Source organism: Chaetura pelagica, unplaced genomic scaffold, assembly GCF_000747805.2.
Source record: "Chaetura pelagica isolate M959 unplaced genomic scaffold, ChaPel_1.0 scaffold630, whole genome shotgun sequence".
Taxonomy (NCBI): Eukaryota; Metazoa; Chordata; class Aves; order Apodiformes; family Apodidae; genus Chaetura; species Chaetura pelagica.
This window is the reverse complement of record NW_009951855.1, coordinates 759635-778772: the sequence shown is the minus strand read 5'-3', so window position 1 is coordinate 778772 and position 19138 is coordinate 759635. Positions and strand designations below refer to the sequence as shown.

The window sequence follows — 19138 nt, the reverse complement described above, 5'->3', positions numbered from 1 at the left end:
TTTTCAGGTAGGTTTTTTTGCTGTAGGAGGCACACAACTAGTGCCATTAAAATAGAGATATGACTGACCACATTACAGCGAATGTGGCTATAGTGGCACCATAGTCTTAGATCAGCTTAAGCTGCTAATGAAATGGGAGATAAAGTGATTTTTATTGCCTCTGAAAGAGGCATAGGCATGTTGACAAACCTTCTAAGCATAATAAGTGCAGACTTAAAGCTGCGAAATCTTCAGAGCTCAAATTTATTCTTGCTACATCATACCAGAGAAAACAAAATATGTCCACCTTTGAGCTGAGAACAGTGACTTCTAGGATAAAGTTCAGCTGAGAAACTATGTTGACTGCAAGATTAAATGTGACAAGGAAAAGGATAAAAAGGAGAACTACTTTCATTTAAAACACTTTTTGGGCCACAAATATTTAAGAGCTATAAAAATATGCTTTTTCAGTAAGGCACTGGTTTGTTGAAGGCTACCCTGAAGGCAATGGGTGGTGGAACTTTCAAAAACTGGGATAAAAATTTGGCAAAGGCCACCTGGTTAGTTAATACCAGGGGATCCATCAGTCGGGCTGGTCCTGCCCAGTCAGACCTTTTACATACTGCAGATGGGGATAAAGTCCCTGTGGTATGTGAAAGAAACTTGCTGGGCAAAAGTGTTTGGGTCTATCCTGCTTCAGGCAAAGGTAAACTTGTCCGGGGTATTGCTTTTGCTCAGGGACCTGGACATACCTGGTATGTAATGATGGAGGATGGTGAAGTACAATATGTACCTCAAGGTAATCTGACTTTGGGAGAGAATCCTTAATTTGACAGCCGGTAAAGTATAGAGCCTATACGTAATATATGGTATGAAGTAAGGGGTGGAATGTCCTGGTTTGAGCCAGGATGAAGCCAATTTTTCTTTTTACTGATTTTTTTTTTTCCTTCAGTAAGCTTTCTTGTAGCCAGCAACAGTGTGTTCTGCTAGGCTGATAAGACAGTGGAATGTTTTTCTAACTACTGAGGCTTCAAGACTGCACCTTCACTCTGCCGGCTCAGACACTATGGGGAGATCTGTGACCCCCCCGTAGGAGGCTGAGTTAGACAGACAGCAAAATTGGCCAAAGATATTCCATTCCATATATCTACGTAAGCTCAAAGGAAGGTCAGAGATCACAGAAGACAACTTCCTTCCTTCTTCTTGTCCCTTCTCTTCCGTCCATGGCCGACGTCCGGGGAGGACTCTGTTCATCCATCACCGACGACCCTTAGGCTCGAGTTCTCTGACCCCTATAACTCTCTGCTCTCTCCAGCAGCAGCTCCAGGATTCCTTGGGACTCTTCCCAGTTCAGGGAAGTGCTGTGGGAGTTGCTGGGGTGGGGGGAGGTTTTTGCCCATTCCTGAATATATCTGTATATAATTGTATATATTTTCTTGTATCATTCATTAGTGTTTTGATTAAAGCTGTGTAGTTTAGCTTTCAATCCAGCCAAGTCTCTCTCTTTTTCTCTCTCTCCTTCCCTACCTGGGTGGGAGGGGGAGGGGATCGAGAGCATTGTTGTCGGACCTGAGTCAAACGGTGACAACAATGCACAGTGCACAGCTTTTCAAAATAAATTAAATCCATTTCTCTCTTAGAATTGGAGTAATCAAATGGCAATACCTTGGTGAAAGCCAAAAAATATATATGCCAAAGGAACTGACACAATACTAATTTTCCTTACTTTCTTTGATCCTCCCTTTCAACTTTGTAACTGAAAGAACTGAGAAAAAGGATAACTGAATTACATAGACACTTCATAACCAGCATACTTCACAGCTGATTAAATAAACACCACCAATTCTATACTTTTCACAAAGGCCAGCATGCTGTCACTCAATGTATAACATATGAAAGTAAGAAAAAAAGCAAATTCAAGTGACACTGCACCATGAAAGGCAGATTGTGTATCAGCAATCAAAACTGTTGCCATGACAGAAGTAGTGGAACAGTATTTTTCCTTCCCTGCATTTCACAGATGCTGGCACAAAGCTAGTCAAAGTTTGCAGTGACTCCCACCACAAGACAGGAAAAATAAAATCCACAGATAAGTATCTGTCAAGACAGCACTTGAAAGGTATAATCTTTCAACTTGTCAGTGTTCAAGTACAGAAAGAAAAAGGATAAACCATAAAAAAACATATAAAATGCCTAGGATTTGTACATTTGATTCTTGCTCTTCAAGGGCAAGAAAGTTGCCTGAAGCTTTTCACTGTTTGTGTAAATTGGGAAGATTTATATGCTACTACTACAGGAAAACTTCAACACTTAATTTTCCTTCTGTCCGGAAAAAAAATATATATTTTGTTTTGGAACAAATTTGAATAAAAATATGACCGTTGAAGGTCTTTGATAAAGCAGATTTTTTTAAGCAAAACCGAAAGAGGAGGGAATTTCAGTGATGATCAGAAAGGAGCTCCCAAATAAAGACAGTAACAAGGGAGGCAGGAAAAAACATCTGAGAGATGAAGAATCAGTGCTCAGTGCTAGTAGACAGAAACAAGATTCCATCAGAAAGCAGCAAAAAGAAGAATTTTAAGCCCGGAGGATTTTGATACAGGGGCAGAAGACGATGAGAGACTTTTCAGTGAACTAAGAGCAAAACAAGGATGATGAAGACAAAGAAAAGTTAACAGCCAAAAATGGAAAGGAGCAAGATCTGTAACACTAAGACTGGCACAGCCCCTTATTCATTCCATAACAGTGTCACCTCTATTCTTTTTGTAAAAGGGTTTACTTATTTCACCATCTAGATAAGGAGTTTTAGCACACGTAACGAAAGTTTTACAGCATTTGCTGTACATAACACTTTCACTCATCAGGTTCATTAACATCTACCTTTACTCTCAATTTAATAAAAATATATTTTTCTTTTAAAGATTTTCTTCTGTAATAAAATTCATAATTTCCTCTCTGAACCATAAATAAACACCTAAACTTTGCCTTCTTAAATGTAACTTTTCATAGATGTCATCTGCCTGTACCTCAATCTCAATGAAATGTACATCTTCCTTCAATTAATTATTAACATTATCCAGCATTAACATTTCCTGCATAACATTTTCAGTTTAATAGTTTAATTTTTTATTTTCTTCATCAAAATAGCCAGCTGGAATAGCATTCGTTCAACAATAACAAGAAGCAAGAGGCCTATAGTAGTACATAAATAATTTCTACTGGGGATTTACAGGAAGAAATTGGTGCCATATGTCAAGCAGCAAAACATCAGAAAGGAAGAAATATGCTTTAAAATAGAGATGCTGTGATACTGTTGAACATAGACCTGCAGATGCCCAGAATGTAGAAGGTGCTCTGCAAAGGGCCCTGGGAAAATCTTCAAGGATACTTGGTGCGTATCCAGGTTCTGCAAGAACTTCATTAAACAAGTAAATAGTATAGCAACAAAGTCAGACCTAAGAACTGAGGATTTTAGAACAGGTGGAAAGATCACCTGCTCACATACTGCCAAAGGCAAGCCAGCAGGCTCCAGGCACCCACTACCCCATCTGAGATGACATGTCCTGGATTTCTGCGCTATGCTTCTAAGGCAGAGTGAACCTGTTTTATCTGTTTGCTTGTAACTAGTATCCAGCATCTTTTGCCAGTTTTTGCACTTTCAAGGCAATAAATTTGCAGAATTAAATTTTTTTTTTAATTACTGTGAGAGACCTTAATAATACTACTTCAATGGCTGATTGAGCTGATTAAATCCATTTGTGTGCAATAGCTGTCCCAACAGCTCTCCAAATAATCTACAGAAATCAGTTAAGGTAGCTTTTGATGCAAGAGCACACAGACTTGTTAGAAGGGCGGGCAGAATGTTGGCAGCACAACTAATAAATATAATGATAATGATAAAAGCTCACAAATGGCTTCATTTTACACTGTCACTCACAGCACAACCTGCTATCACTCACTCCTGCCTCACACAATGACCTTTGTCATGCTTGAGAAAACAGCTTCCCACTGTGATTTGACTCTTACTGAGTGGCCAGATGGGGCAGTTTTGCTTCATTATTCGTGTCTGTGAAGTGGAAATGCCAACAGAAAGATTCATTACTGTCAAGATCATCTCTGCAAAGCTCCTCTGATTTATTAGGGCATAAAGTGCTGTACTGGCTGTAATGAGACATAAATGTTCTGTAAGGCCTATGAACTCAAGAAGGAAATACACTGCCATCAAGAGGCTATAGGCCTAATGTATTTACAGCTCGTTCCTGTTCAGTCACACAAAATCATACAAGCAGCATGGACTGCAGCAGTTGTAGGAAAAATGTAACAGTTTTGCAATTACATGTCTATATAAAATAATTATATTTTTCTGAAATTTGTACAATACAAACAGGGTGAAAGGCAATGGAATTGCTAAATATCTTAAAACGTTAACATCTCTCAGAATCTGCTTCATTAATGCTGAGATTATGGTCCATACTGATAAATCACAGGATAAGAAAAAATAAGTTGCCTTACAGGGAGACAATTCCTTGTCCAATTTCAGGATATTCTAGATTTTTAAAACCCTACTTCTTAGGCAGTCCTGATTTTCTTACATTTTTATTTGTAGCACGTCTTGCCTACTTAAGTAATGAATGCAGTTCAACACCCCTAAAATATCACAGAATATGAGAATCATAGAATGGTTACGATTGGAAAAGACCTCTAAAATCACTGAGTCTGACTGTTACTATTACAGCTATTTATGGTGACAAAGAAATGTCAAAGAAACAGTAAAACTGCTGATTTGTAGTCATGACAGTATCCGGCACAGAAGCAACACAATGCTAGGGTTCCCTAAATGGACTGAGGATTCACATTTTTAAGAAAGGAATTCACTAATTCCCTTACAGGTTCAGTATTTGTTAACTGAAAAGTTGCTTCTGGCCAGTTGGCAATGATTAATGACTGTCATTTCCTTGCCTGGGAGAAGAGACACCATTCCAAGCAACCTTTATGAAGGCTGTGAAAGTGGAAATAAGACATCCTTGCTGCTATGTGACCAAAAATGGACTGACCTCAGTTTAGTCATGTCCACTAACATGGGGAAAGTATGACAGGATTTTGTTATGAACCAAACTAAGATTTTGAAAATTATGTTCATTATTTCTTTTTGCTAACGCAAGCAGAGAACAGTCAAATACTTCATTTTAAGTTTCACCTCTGAATACATCAAATATTGTGTATAAATGTTATAACCACAGCGACAACCCCACCAACTACATTGATCTGATAGATTATTAGATGTCACTCTTGCTCACAAATATAGAGCCAAGTGCATTTTTCTGGCTGAAATCGCACAAACATGACGTACCACAAAGGCATCCTCAGATGTCTGGCTCATCGCTAGTTTCCATACATGACCTTTTAAGGAGAATTTAGGTCAGACTAAATAAAACAGTTTGTTTCAAAATGGGGTGCCATATGTCAAAACGTACTTAGTCAGTCAGTATAACTTTTAGCCAAAAATTCTGTATTATCAGATATGGTGCTAAAATCTCTGTACCCAAAATTTTCTCATACTGTTTGTGTACACATTTGAATATTTTGCACAAATTTGGTTTTAGTTGCTTAAATGAATCAAAACATTAAAAAATGCTTTCATAGTTATCAAAATCATACTTAGATCATTGTTTGTTATATCATTAGTAACACTGCTAGGTTTCCATTACGCTTTTTATAGGCTTAGTTCTGTCACCCTTTTCTTACAAATTCTAAACAGTTCCATTTATCTGTATAGATATTGTGGATACTACTCATCATGAAAACCATGATAAATCAGGGAGATAGTCCCAGAATAGGAGATAACTCCCATTTTGACAGGAGTGTACTGAATAACACACAAGAAGATGCCATAAACTATCTCTAGCTGAGAAAAAGAAAGCTTTCACAAGGCAGATAACAGGTCCCTTTGCCTTGGCAAATATTTCCCCCTGTGTAGAAGACAAAGAAAGAAGGAAACACCTATTGTCTCGTAAGCAGTTATTTTCTAAAGAAATTCTTCTAACAGGGAGGAACACAACAGTGTTGTTACACTGAGCAGATCTCAGGAGGTGTATGCTGCCAGACTTCCAGGAACAGCACAGTTGAAAGCACAGATTTTTTAGTGAAATAAGGTCAACTCAGCTAGGATGTTGGATGTTCGAAATATAGACCTAACAGAGAAAGAAACACTGTTCCAAAAAAAAGACTTAATTCCTCTGAGGTGTAGTCCCCTACAAACCTATGAAGAGAGATGTTTAGATCGTCATTAACCCCTACCTGCTACCCAATGGCATGATGCTGCCACAGTGGGCTGATAATGTCTTTTCAATACAATATAAACCACAGGATCAGACTCAAATTCTACACAAGAAAACAATGGGAATCTCAGAATATCCATACTCCCTAGCCACATTCTGTGGTCCTCAATCAAAATTGCCAGCAGTACAACTGCAAAAACACTACACTTATGGTGCTCCCACAAATTGGTTACTGGTGAAGGACTCTTTGCATGTGACAAGAAACGGACAGATAGAAGGATAATCTAACCATAGTCAATTTTGCACACAGGATGGAATTAATCCTCTGTGAATTTTTGTACCTATAAAACTGATAGCATGAATATTTGATGAAAACTCACCCCCTAAGTGCAATGTAAACTTAACCAAAGTGCACATTTGCTTTTGTCACCTGTTTCTACCATAGATGTATCAATATTTAGACAAATGTCTCATTTTCTGGAAAGTTCAGCCATTTCTTTTTCACAGTGAGAGCAAAACTAGTAAGTGTATACTCAGTTAGTTTCTCTTGGAGATCAAGTTAATAGAGTAAATGAATTGTCTAAGGATTTTTCCCTTCATTTGTAAAAATAATTGAAAACAACTGCACACCTACTGCAGGGCAACTGCAACAGTGATTTTCAAGCTGGTTGATGTTTGCAGATACTGCAAAATCCAGAGAAAGTAGACACCTCAAAAAAAGGAAGACTGGAATCTGGAATAAGTGACATGCTGCAACTAATCTATAAGCCAGCATTATATAGAGAGTACTTCATATATCTGGGAGCATAAGGCACATTGGAAAGGAAGATCAGCTGCTGCCCCAAATTGTATAATTAGGTTGTTGGAAATCATATTCCGTGACAACAACAGTCCGCAGCTTGCAAAAACACTCTTCTTCCAAGCTTGTTCATATTTTAAACTTATGTTCTCTGTAGCCAGCCATACGTGCAGTACCACAGAAGACTCTTTCCTGGAAGGAAAGAAAACTATAATACAGTCTGATAAAGCTCCTTTCAATTCCCATTTCCTTCCTCTTCCTTTCTTGCCTCTCCTGTTCTTTCCATTATTATTTTTCCTTCTAACTTTGTGCATGATTTTTTACTCTTGGAAAGTCTACTAGGCAGATGGATCTAGAAAGTCACAGAAGTTAACTTTCAGATGGGTCTGTTGCACCCATTCCTTTTTTGTGTGAGTTTGTTCACTATTTGGGGAAAAAAGTCTACAGGAACAGGAGTTGAAAACTTACAGCTTTGTACCTGACATATTAATTAGATATTTTAATTTATTTGGTGAAAATGCATATTTGTTTAGTAAGAGTTAAAGATTTAGACTGATCTTAAGTGCCTGAAATATATAAGATTAATTGAAAGATCAGTATTATTCTACCTTTTGTCTTTACAGTCTAGGAAACATTTTCATTATTTTAATAATAACCTGTATTATTAAGTCAATCACAGAGACAGCCCATGACTGATAATAACTTGGATATTATTTAAAAATAAAAACAATTTCTTCCATCAGAGGGTGAAAAACAGTACCACATGACAGAGAATTCTTGGATTAACAACTGTATTTTTCAATTCCATCATATTGTATTCTTACCAAGAGGAATGCCAAGCAAATATGTTTACCTAGACAATATGTCTGTTGTCTCCATTCATGTAAATTTTCCTTTAGGCTTCTTGACAACAGAGAACAGTCATATTTCTGAGGGTGCTTCTGGCAACGCCTTTCTTCAAACAAGGATAACCTGTTTCTATTTATTTTTTAAATTGAAGAGAACGTAAAAATGTTTCCAGAAGTTGCTGAATATTTCCAGAACTTATTGAACCATACAAGATATAGAAGTTGACTATACAATTTGTGAGACATACTGTTTTCCACAAAAAAAAAGAATCCTAAGTGGTGTCTGTCTTGAATAATCCAGAAAAGACAGAGTTAAAAAAAAAAATTAACAAATTCCTATTTTTATGTCCAGTAGACTTCTTTCTTTATCTCTCTCTAATCACATACATAAAAATGCAAAAAATTATTGTGTTAAACCAAGGTATGCTTCTTATATCTCTTCCTCAAAAAAAGAGCCTGTTCCAAGTGTCATAGGCTCTATAGATGTTCTATTTCATGAACTTCAATATAACATGCATTTCAAGATGCTTTCTAAGTATTTATGACTGCTTCTATTTTCATAATGACATGCTGAACAGCAGCCATTAGAAGACACACTTTGCTACTACAGTGGTTTTTAAAGCCTTCTTCAATAACAAGTTTTGGATTATTCAAAATTGTACTTTTTTCTCAATAGATAAACATCTGATGACATAAAACAGCAGAATAAGGACTTCTGTTTTCTACCAATGTACTAAACTCAGCTTCAATGCTAAAATCCAGCAAAAAGGTTTCAAAACCTTGCAAGGGGGAGAATCTGTGTCTGAGCTTAAATCTTAGCAGAAGTGCACAAGTGTTATCCCACAGAAACAGAATGTACTTATTCAGATGTGCAAATCTCATTCTGTCAATTTTGCACAGAGAAAACTCCAGTAAGGACAGCAGGGAGGATTAGGAGATGATGGCGTTTAGAATCTCATAGAGAAAAAAAGGTTTTTATCAGTTTTGCAGCAGATGTCTGCACATGGGAACAGAACAGAGAAATTAACTCTACAAAGACTGCTGTGTTTTTCAGAAGTCTTGGAATGTAGTTAATGCTGTTATGCCAGTTTATAAAAAGTAGGTATCTATGTATTGAGATAAACAGTGGATATTCTCTAAAATGCAGAATTACTAACACAGTTACAGATTCAACCACTCAGAAAGAATCAGCCGACCTACAACAGAGTTCTAAAGATAGGATTGTTTGGATAACTTTTAGTTTTTAACTCAGTAAAGCACTTTAGTGTATGCCTGAATCCATTGCTTTGGTTAGCAGAGATGTAGTAACTCACATATGTAAACACTTTGCTGAAATGAATACTACACTACACACATATGATCCCCTGCATGTAAGGAATCTTCCGTACTGTCTTGATGCATGTGCATGTGTTGTGGGATTGTTCCACAGCCAGACACCATGAAGGATAACAGAGGTACTCTGGGAGAATGGTATATATGAATAATAAATTCATATAAACAATGTCTGTTATACTTCCAAACCAGCAGAATTTGGCTTCTCAGAGCAAAATGAGCAAGAAATACCATTTACTATATGTAATGGGATGCCAGCAAGAGAAAACTATACTAAACATTTAACTTCCTCCCTTTATAACATTCCCTTTCCAAACATCTCTTGAGATTTGATATTTAAACATACAATTTACCAACCTTCTCAGCTTAATGTAAATATCCAACAGAAGTTAACTTAAAGCCTCAATATGTAACAAAACAACACATTATGGCTTCAGTGAGAGTTATATAAAATAGCAGTATATGAAGATGTCATTAAAGGTAAAGTGATACAGGAATAAACTACGAGTGAATCATAAAAACAAGGTAAAAATATAGTTCAGTACTCAGATGAAAATGTCTGAAAACAGTTATTCTTTGTGCTGGCCTGTAACTTTCCAGGGTATTTACCAATTACTTACAGGCTGCAGGAACTGCCATATCTTCTGACTAGCAATGAATCTCACCTACTGGTTTGAAAAAGATGCAATAATCCATTTTCCCATTTAGGCCACACCTTTGCACTTCTCTACTTGTATTACCACATGTAATTGTGAACCTTCTAGTTAGTTATAAAAATGACTTTAATCCTATTAATGCATGTCCACTACATAATATTATGTTTGATTCAAGATTAGCCTTGTATTTAAAAAAAAAATATAAAATTAGAAAATTGACATTTTATTGCAGTATATTCTAAAAGCTGTAACAGGAGCCTAAAGCATAATGAGGACAGCTACCTTTAAATTACGACTAAATACATATGAAGTTCTCTGTCTGTAGAATCAGTGAAAATTTGTATATTCAGCTATACTGAACAGAAAGTATCTATAGAGCAAACAGGCTTCTAGATTTATTTTCTCCTTCTTATTTCAGCCTATTGGTGAAAGAAGCAGAAATGATTGAGCATAACTCTAGTTTTGTCTCTTTCACCAACTTATTTTTCACCAAGACTCTCCTCTGTATTGTAACCTTTAATATAGATTCAAATAATTTCAGCTTCTTCCAGAAGTCATTTAGGAAGACATTGAGTTCAACATAAACTCTTAGTTGTTTCACTATCTGTACTTTAAAAAAAAAAAAAAAAAAGATAATCCAAATTAATTGCTTGGAATACTGTATTAGCTATTGTCAAATACAACCAAATGGGTTTCCTAGATGCACCTATGGTCACCTTTTTGATGGTGAGTTACTTAATTAAAAATAAATATTCTTGGTATTTTACAGAAACTGTAGATACCCATCTAAAATAGAACCGTTCTGACAGCCTTCAAAATCTTTTTCCTGCCTGTCATGTTTAAGTTAGAAGATGCATACGTTATAAAGAGAAGTAATTAAAAACAAGTAGATTATGAACTCTCTCTGGCTTTCAGTATAACTGCAGTATTGTTCAGTTTAAATCACACAAAGAAAAATACAGTTTTTATTGTGCCATTGAAGAACTTCAACAAAGAAATGATCTCGCTATTTCATGAAGTGGATGACCTAATTCTTCACAAAAAATAGACATAGTCCACAGAATGAAATAGGCATTTTGTGCAGTAACTATGCATATGTTAACAGTCTTTCTTCTAGCATAGTAACTACACACATTTTTATTATACTTTTCTTAAATTCAGACCTTACAGTACTTCAAGTACCAGGTCAAGTTTTATTAAATTCATTGTGTGGACTAGTAAGCAAAATCCATACTTTGGTGTCTCTTGTTAATAATAGCTTTCAGCCATATATTTCAGTGATACAGAGTTTATGCCAGATGGAAACAGTGATTACTTGTATTCATCTAGGTATGTTTTATGTACACATTTTATCTTAAGTTTTGAAACTCTTTATATCTACACACATTGCATTAAAATTAACTTCTTTTTTACAACTATAAGTAATGATTTTTGTGTTTCTGATACTCATGAGTTCCTGAAAGTACTTGGGACAATCTGTTTCAGATTGTGGATTATCCTCCATTTTGACTGCTATGGTTTATTGGGTACTCTGTATAACTTATAGTTACATCAGTATCCATTTCTGATTTCGTGACAAACATTAACAGGGTAATGGCACTTCGTCTGTACCTTTACATTGTGTATAAATTGTCAACCCAACTAAAATTCTTCAAACATTGAACAAGCACTAGCCACTACATGATTTTAGCCAACCATGGAACCCTGCATATCAGAGGCAGTAATCCTTCCTCTGGCAATCCACATACACCCTGAGGATAAGATTCAATTACCCTTATCTTCACAAAAAACATCACTAGTCAATTTTAAGCACTGCAGAAAAGTTTTCTTCATAACAAATTAGATTGACATTGGCCTAGAAAGAATTCTTAACTACTTTGAGTGCCATATTGAAGAATACAAGTAGGAATACCAGTGACAAATTCATAGACAAGATTCTAATAGTTCTGAAATTAAAAAAAAAAAAATCAAACAAAAAATAAACCTAACAAAAACACGGGGGGTGGGGGGAAGTATTCACTGAAACAGACACTTTCATGCCTTTCTCATTAAAAAGGAGAAGTAATAACACAGATGAAAATAATATTTGTTAAATTTCTTCTTAAAAATAAAACTGCAGATGGGGCAGGAAACTAGAGCTACAGCACTCTTGTGAGGAGTTGTTCCTCTTTATCCCCAAATCCAGAACTTTTGTTTGACCTCATAACCAGATATTCAATTTGCTGTACTAATGTTCCATGTTGCCAACATCAGCAGGTTCCTAAGATTCAGAGACTTGACTGAAAATCTGCAGAAAGGTTTGTGACCTTGTGGAGAGCAGACATAAGGAAAGAGATGATTTGTCACCAATGGGATGCAACAACGCAGCTACCCATTTTCCTCTGGCCTGTTTTCACAGCACCCACTTGATTTCATGTTAGTCTTGAGGATAGTTTTCAGATTAAGGAAATTAAAACATGTCATGTTTTCATCTTCCTTTGTTTAAGAAGTGTAAAGAAAACATTCTTTCCTGTCCTGTGGCAGAATATAAATGTTTCGATAATTTTACATATAGCCAAAATTTAGACTTTCATTTCATACAGAATAGATGAAGCCAGTAGATTGTTGTTATCTTTAAAGCTCACTAAACTAAATAGATTATTAGTTTAAAAAAAAAAAAAAAGTGGTAAATATTTATTTCATAATTCTCTATAAATGGACAGACTGAAATAAAGGTCTTTAGCGACCAATAGTCACCAGTAATGACTGTTTTCTTCAGCTTTTCAGAAAGCATAATGCTGTATATTACTAAATGTGCAGCAAATAAATATTGATCCTGTAAAAGTTTGCATTAACATCTCACATAGCTAAGCACTTGGCAACTGATTATTACAGTCTACAATATAGTACATTATTATTAAATCAAATCTAAATCCAGCGATTTTTGAGGTGCTAATTCTAAGTATTGTGTATAGACCCAGAAACCTTCAATGCTGAAATTTTTCATATAAAGTAGATGCAAAAGCAGGCATAAACACTATTATCTATTATATATCTATTTATCTGGTAATTTCAACAGTTCTGTTCACAGCCAGCATTAGCTGTTAAGTCTTCGTGTATCCTAATAATTTAGAAGTAGGAATAAATATGTGATTGCAGTTTTTCTTTATATTCATCCTATATGAAGTCTTAGCACTGACAGAAACCGTCTTAAATCTGCCTTGTTGTAATGATTCATAAACGGAAATAAAATATTTCTCTCTCTTCAGAAATGAACTCTCCCCAGAGCCCTCAGAGCAACAGGAGACAGGCAGATGAAGTTCCAGTCCCTGTTACTTGCCCAGTATGTGAAAGACTGCAGAACAATTAATAACGTAAGTGAATGAATATGGGAATACTTTTAACTGAAATTTAAAAAAAAAAAAAAAAAAAAGCACATTAATTACTTCGTACCAACAGAGAGAAAATTCAGAAGAGAATTCTAGACTTCTGGACTCTTCAGCTGGATTTGATTCTAGAAAATGAGGAAATTTTAGGCAGGATTTTGGTTTCCATTTCACTTTACTAAGTAGTGAGGGATATCTGCTTCTGTTTTTGCATGTAACTACCATAGCATAGAACTATTTCAGATAAGTATGAAAGTAAATGCTTTTCAGGATCAAAGGACAAACCTGAAGGGAAGGAAATATTTCAACTTATTCAATTATTCTTTTGCTTTCTTTTTGAACATGGTACAATATCACCAAATGAAGAGCTCTCAGGTTAAGGGAGCAAACAGCCATTTCTTGATGTTGTCAACCATAACAGCTCACCAAGATGGTGTCTTCCTTGACCATTTACGAGTGCTGCAACAACCCAGATGAAAAAGGAATACTAGAAGACTATATCCAAACTGATATTTCACAAAAAATACTTGCTTATATACTTCAATTGCATACCTATTGCCCCTTGATCTCAATGGGATATTAGAGTCTGCCCTAATTCATGGTCATGGAAGAAATGCATTTGGACTGCTCCAAAACAATGATGTATTATAGATGTATAGAACTAGATAGCCACTTAAAAATGATGGAGGAGAGAAAAAGACTCATGCTGTAAAACATGCAGGCACTTGGTCATTTTAGCCAGTGGACAAAAAGGATCATGAGACTTCATGGAGCTGTTGGTGAGTCAACAGTTTTGAAGTGTTTCCTCAGGCATTTATACAAGAATCTTAGTCACACAAATAACACATAGTGTATTATAAAAATAGCATCTCCTAGATTTATACTTAAAATAGCAGAAGGCATTAAGAAACCATGGGGAAGTGTTTGTTGTTTATTTTCACAAGGGAGATAGGGAGTGATAAAATTATCAGTAAAATGAAAGTGTTCTTTCTTTTGAGAAAACAGTCCAGAAGATAATTTTAAATGGTCTTTTGATGGTCGTAGTTCTCTAGCTTATAAACCAGGCTTATAAACTCAATTACTTAATTTAAGCTACTTCAGGGATTTAATTGGAGCCATTATTCCATTTCAAAATTGTTGCAATACAATTTTCACTGAATACATTATCAGAAAGAAGCATCTTTTTAGTCAGTCAGTCAGAACACCTCTACAACGATATGCAATAAAGTGCTCTTATCCTTGTTTACACAGTATCGTTTTCTAAAAATATTATCTTTTGTAAAGATAGAGACAGCTTGGAAAAATGAAAGAAATATGAATTATCTACACGGTGACAGTATGTTTTCACTCTCCATTTTAGAGACTATCAGCAAGAAACTGGGAAAGCCTTCACAGTTATACAAAGAGTTTGTCCCTTTCCTTAAGAGAAGATAGTTCTGCTGCAAACAATGATGACATATTTAATATTATCTAACAGTAGATAAAATATAACTGAAATAGGTACTTTGCTGACAGGATAATTGAGGTTAACAGGAACTTAAGAACTTATGTCAATTAAAGCTATTACTTTACCCATCACTGTCCTCCACAGCATCAAAATTGCAGGAAAAAGATAAACTATAACGAAGATGGGCAATGTGTAGATGAAGAGAGAGCAAAAAAAAAAAATCAAGGGAAAAACTACTCAGCAGTTCAAAGGTGTGATATATAAAGATTAAAAATGACTTTGGAGAGAGTAAAGATGGTGTAATGCAAAAGCAGGGGACCTCGAGGTGTACCACATGCGTCATTTTTAGGCACCCTGACATTGCAAATATGTAGAATATCATGTCTTCAATAGTTTTTCCTTTCTAGAACAACAAATCCAAGAAAGAACATTGAAAGTTCGAATGTACTAAAGCATACGTATGCAAATCTTTCACATTTTTCATACTGAAACATTGCAGGCTGAAAAGAGGAAAAACTGATCTGATCTGTTTTTTTTCTATGTATTTTCTAATAGACAATTTAGAAGGCTGTATAATGCATTAAATGTTTTATAAGACTTGGGTAGAATATCCCATATAAACCAAAAGCTACTCTCTAAACACCATGCCCTTGCTAAACAAGGATACTTCATGCTAGGCCTTTGCAGAAGTTCACCCAAAGGGAAACCTGTCCTCCTGCTTCTTGCAACAGCTCTGCCAAGTATTATCTCAGATAAAGCTGTTGATTTGCACGTGAAAGACACACAGCACAGAATTTGTGAAAATGCATAGCTGGCTATTTCAGAGAACTCTTTCCTTATTGATTTCATATTAAGAAAGTATCCCCGTGGTCTCTTCCATTCTTCAGAGACGAAGTAACTTCATAGCATAAGAAAATATAAAGCATCAGAGGCACATCCTTCTGAGAGAGTCTGTAAATCCCCTTATACATCAGTATTTGCTAGATAAAGCAAACTGTTCTCATGGAACATTTGAGAACTTAAATCAGGTAATATCCCATTGAATAGCAGAGGAATGACTAACCATAAGACTTTTTTTTGTTTTCCTTTATACAACTTTAAAGCTTTCTTTCCAGTGAAACAGTGAGTCAAGTTTTCACAAAACAAAGCTAATATTAGTCAACAAAATCACTCAGTCATACCAAAACTGGAAACGAGACAAAATTAGTAGGATGGGGAAGGTGCCAGAAATACCGATTGAAATTCCAAAGATAATTTAGATTCAATCGTATTTGTCGTATACTGTATTTAATGTGTTTGAATGTATATACTATGCACTGAAAATTCTTCATACAAACATCTAATCATGGAAATCTTGAACCATTACAAGATTTAATTGACTAAAATAGTAAGAGTAAATATTGAAGCCTATAGTTGAAATTAACACTTCTCAGTCCATTTTTGGAGGGATAAAATTATATGCAAACATCTGGGAATTACTCCAAAAGAATAAAATGTCTCTTTATAAAATTGGCATTCTGGAGAAGCAGCTATTACAATAATAATTTCACAGTCAGGTTATAGTTGTCTATTTTCCAAATGTTTTCTGAGAGAAACAAGTGTGAATACAAAGAAGGATTTAAGAGAGATTTTTGAGACTACGTATTACTGCCTTACAGCTATATGAGCACAGCCAGCTGATAAAAAACTTAAATGGTATAACAGAGGAATTACTCCTATTGACTTTGTAAGAAAAACATAACATATGACCTGATAAAAACACACTCTATTTCAAATATCTGTTATCTGAAAAACAAGGTACAGTTCAAATATTTTACTGTTTCCAGAATTATTCAGTAATTTCAACAAGCAAAGATATGTTATAAAGTCCTAACTTCCCAAATGTCTAATTAATCAACAGAAAAATCAGTAAAAGCTACTCTACATTCTCTGAATAAAAACTTCTTAACTAACAAAAAGTAGAATAGTTGTGTGTCATTTTTACTACACAAAATGACAGTAATTGACACTTTCAGGAAATTAGTTTAAAAAAAATATCCCCAATTTTTCATTCTATCTTACTCACTGATTGCTAATAGATGAGGTTTAGTGCAGGTCAATAAGAAAAAGGAGAACAGAAAACAATTTTTTTTAATGAGAGAAACTTGACTAAGAAAACACAAGCCAAATCCCACTACTTTTTCCATAGGATTATTAAATCCCACACAGCACACTCATATTAATCAATTACTTGCTCAAACTGCCCTTTGATGAGTGATGATGTTGCTTTCACAGATCTGTAAGACCTCATGTAACTCCAACTAAAAACTTTCCTAAAACAGTTCCAAAACTTGCTTTAGCAGAAGATTAAATGTGTAAAAGGAAATTATTTCAAACTTGAGCACAAGGCCTGCTAGAGCCTTCTCATGAGGAAAATTCAAGGCATTTCTGCACTACTATATATCATCCTTGTGTTATATAACAAGTTAACTTAATTCTGGGCAAATTTATTTGTACAGATACATAGAAGCAAAAATTTTTAATAAAACCTCACCAATTGCCAATTCTGCCCCTCCCTCAGTCAAATAAAGAAATAAAAAATGCTACATACTAGATCTGTTCTTTCTCCAGTCACAGTAAACTGTTCACTGTCTACAGTGAAGAGTACATACCCCTCTTCAGCTTCAAAAAGCATTGAATTATTAATGAGTTTTTTGGGGAAAAGTTTTTTTTCACATTTAATGATGTCTCACAGGGGAAGCATTATGTAATGGTCAAAAATATACTCTGGAGGGAAATATTTCCTTACTATCTTATTATTCTTGGTTCATTGCTACAGTAAAAGGTCATCACCATGCTTCAGCAATATCACATGAGCATCATTTCTGTCATTAATGAAACATCCAGTTATTCAAAATAATTTTTAGATAATTAGAAAGATTTTTTATGGCTTCTCAATAGGCTTACACTTTATGAAGCTTTGATTTTCCATCACATAAAGGTGATAACATACTTACTTTTCTGTCTGGCCAATTATATTTTGCAAATATAGTATCGTATGTGTCCACAGCTCCATCAGTAATCAACATTATGGCTTGGCTGCAAATACTTCCTTGTCCAGTGTGATTAAACTGTGAAGGGAAACAACCAGTTACAACACATTCGTAATAGGTGAAGATAGATAGGATTGCAAATATGGATCATTGTATAAAATCTCTAGCATGCTTAGAAGTAAGTGGAAGAGTCTGAAGTTGAAAACATTTTATCATAGATATTATGTTCTTACTGAATTGTAACAGAATTGGGGCTCACTATATATCCCCACTTTATTACCATGAAAAAATAAGAAACATAAATATAGCACTTTCCCAAATTAAAAGCTATTCTTCAGTTTTAGATAGATTATATGCATACGTGTCTACATGGGGTTTGCTTTGATTTAAATAGAATTTTAAAATAACAAGTTACAAAAAAGAAGAAATTAACAACTGCTAATTTTACTGTGAAGTACAGAGGATCCAACACTTATAGAGAAGCATATGGCTACGTATATGGCATTCATATCCTCTCAGGATTACATTCCATATGTTATTTTTCCTAAAATGTTTATCTGGGAGAACCAAGTTAATATTTACATATCCTCAGATTTTCTTATTACTCGAAATGAATATATGTAAGCAATTCAAACTGCTGGACAGCAGTATTTGAGCACCAGCACTTCAACAGCAATCAACATATCCTTTGCAGTATGCAAAGTTTTATCATTCCGCAAACAGGACTTTCTCCTAGCCAGAGAGCAAGTAAATTGGATGGAGCCTTAACATAAGCTCTGATCCTTCGATTCTGGATTGGTGCCTTAATTTTGAATCCATTTGAATCTGTGTCCCCCTTTGCTCTTTTTGCAGAAGGGATTCTTATTTGTCTGTGTATTATTCAGGGAACTTAGGTGAAGCATCTGTCATTTAAAAAAAATAATAATAATTAAATTAATTCAAACTTGGAAAATTATTTTCTTTTTAATTACTCTATGACCACTCAAAAAATATCTATGAAAAGGTCAACAGACTAGGGTTTTACACAAAACACTATAGATTCATATTTACAAATATCATTCAACAACCGTTGATACCATCCACAGTTCTTCTCCAGATCAGTTTTCTTTTGATTAAACAGGAAGCTCAATGGACATTCACAGAAAGATGTTACTGAAAGTGAAACTAATGTGGGTTTTCAGAGTTAGCTATATTCACTGCCTGAGTGAAAATTTTTATCTGTGATACCTGCAAGGCAGTCTATCCTTAAATTTCTTCAGTCATGGTGGTTTTCCTGGACATAACCAGTACTATAATTATTAAAGTCAGATTCTTTAATTAGTTTAACGAATCCTTTAATAATGATCCTAGATCACATATGTTCTCTTGAAGACAAAGTTACTTTGTCAAAGAATATATTCTT

General features: G+C 35.0%; 1 protein-coding gene across 1 annotated transcript in view; it reads right to left on the bottom strand.

The window, feature by feature from the left end:
- CACNA2D3 (calcium channel, voltage-dependent, alpha 2/delta subunit 3) overlaps positions 1-19138 on the bottom strand; it is a 366879-nt gene that overhangs the window by 167909 nt on the left and 179832 nt on the right. The window contains exon 11 of the mRNA XM_009993350.1: positions 17701-17814. Coding sequence (XP_009991652.1) covers positions 17701-17814 — 114 coding nt within the window. The remainder of the gene's footprint in view (positions 1-17700; positions 17815-19138) is intronic.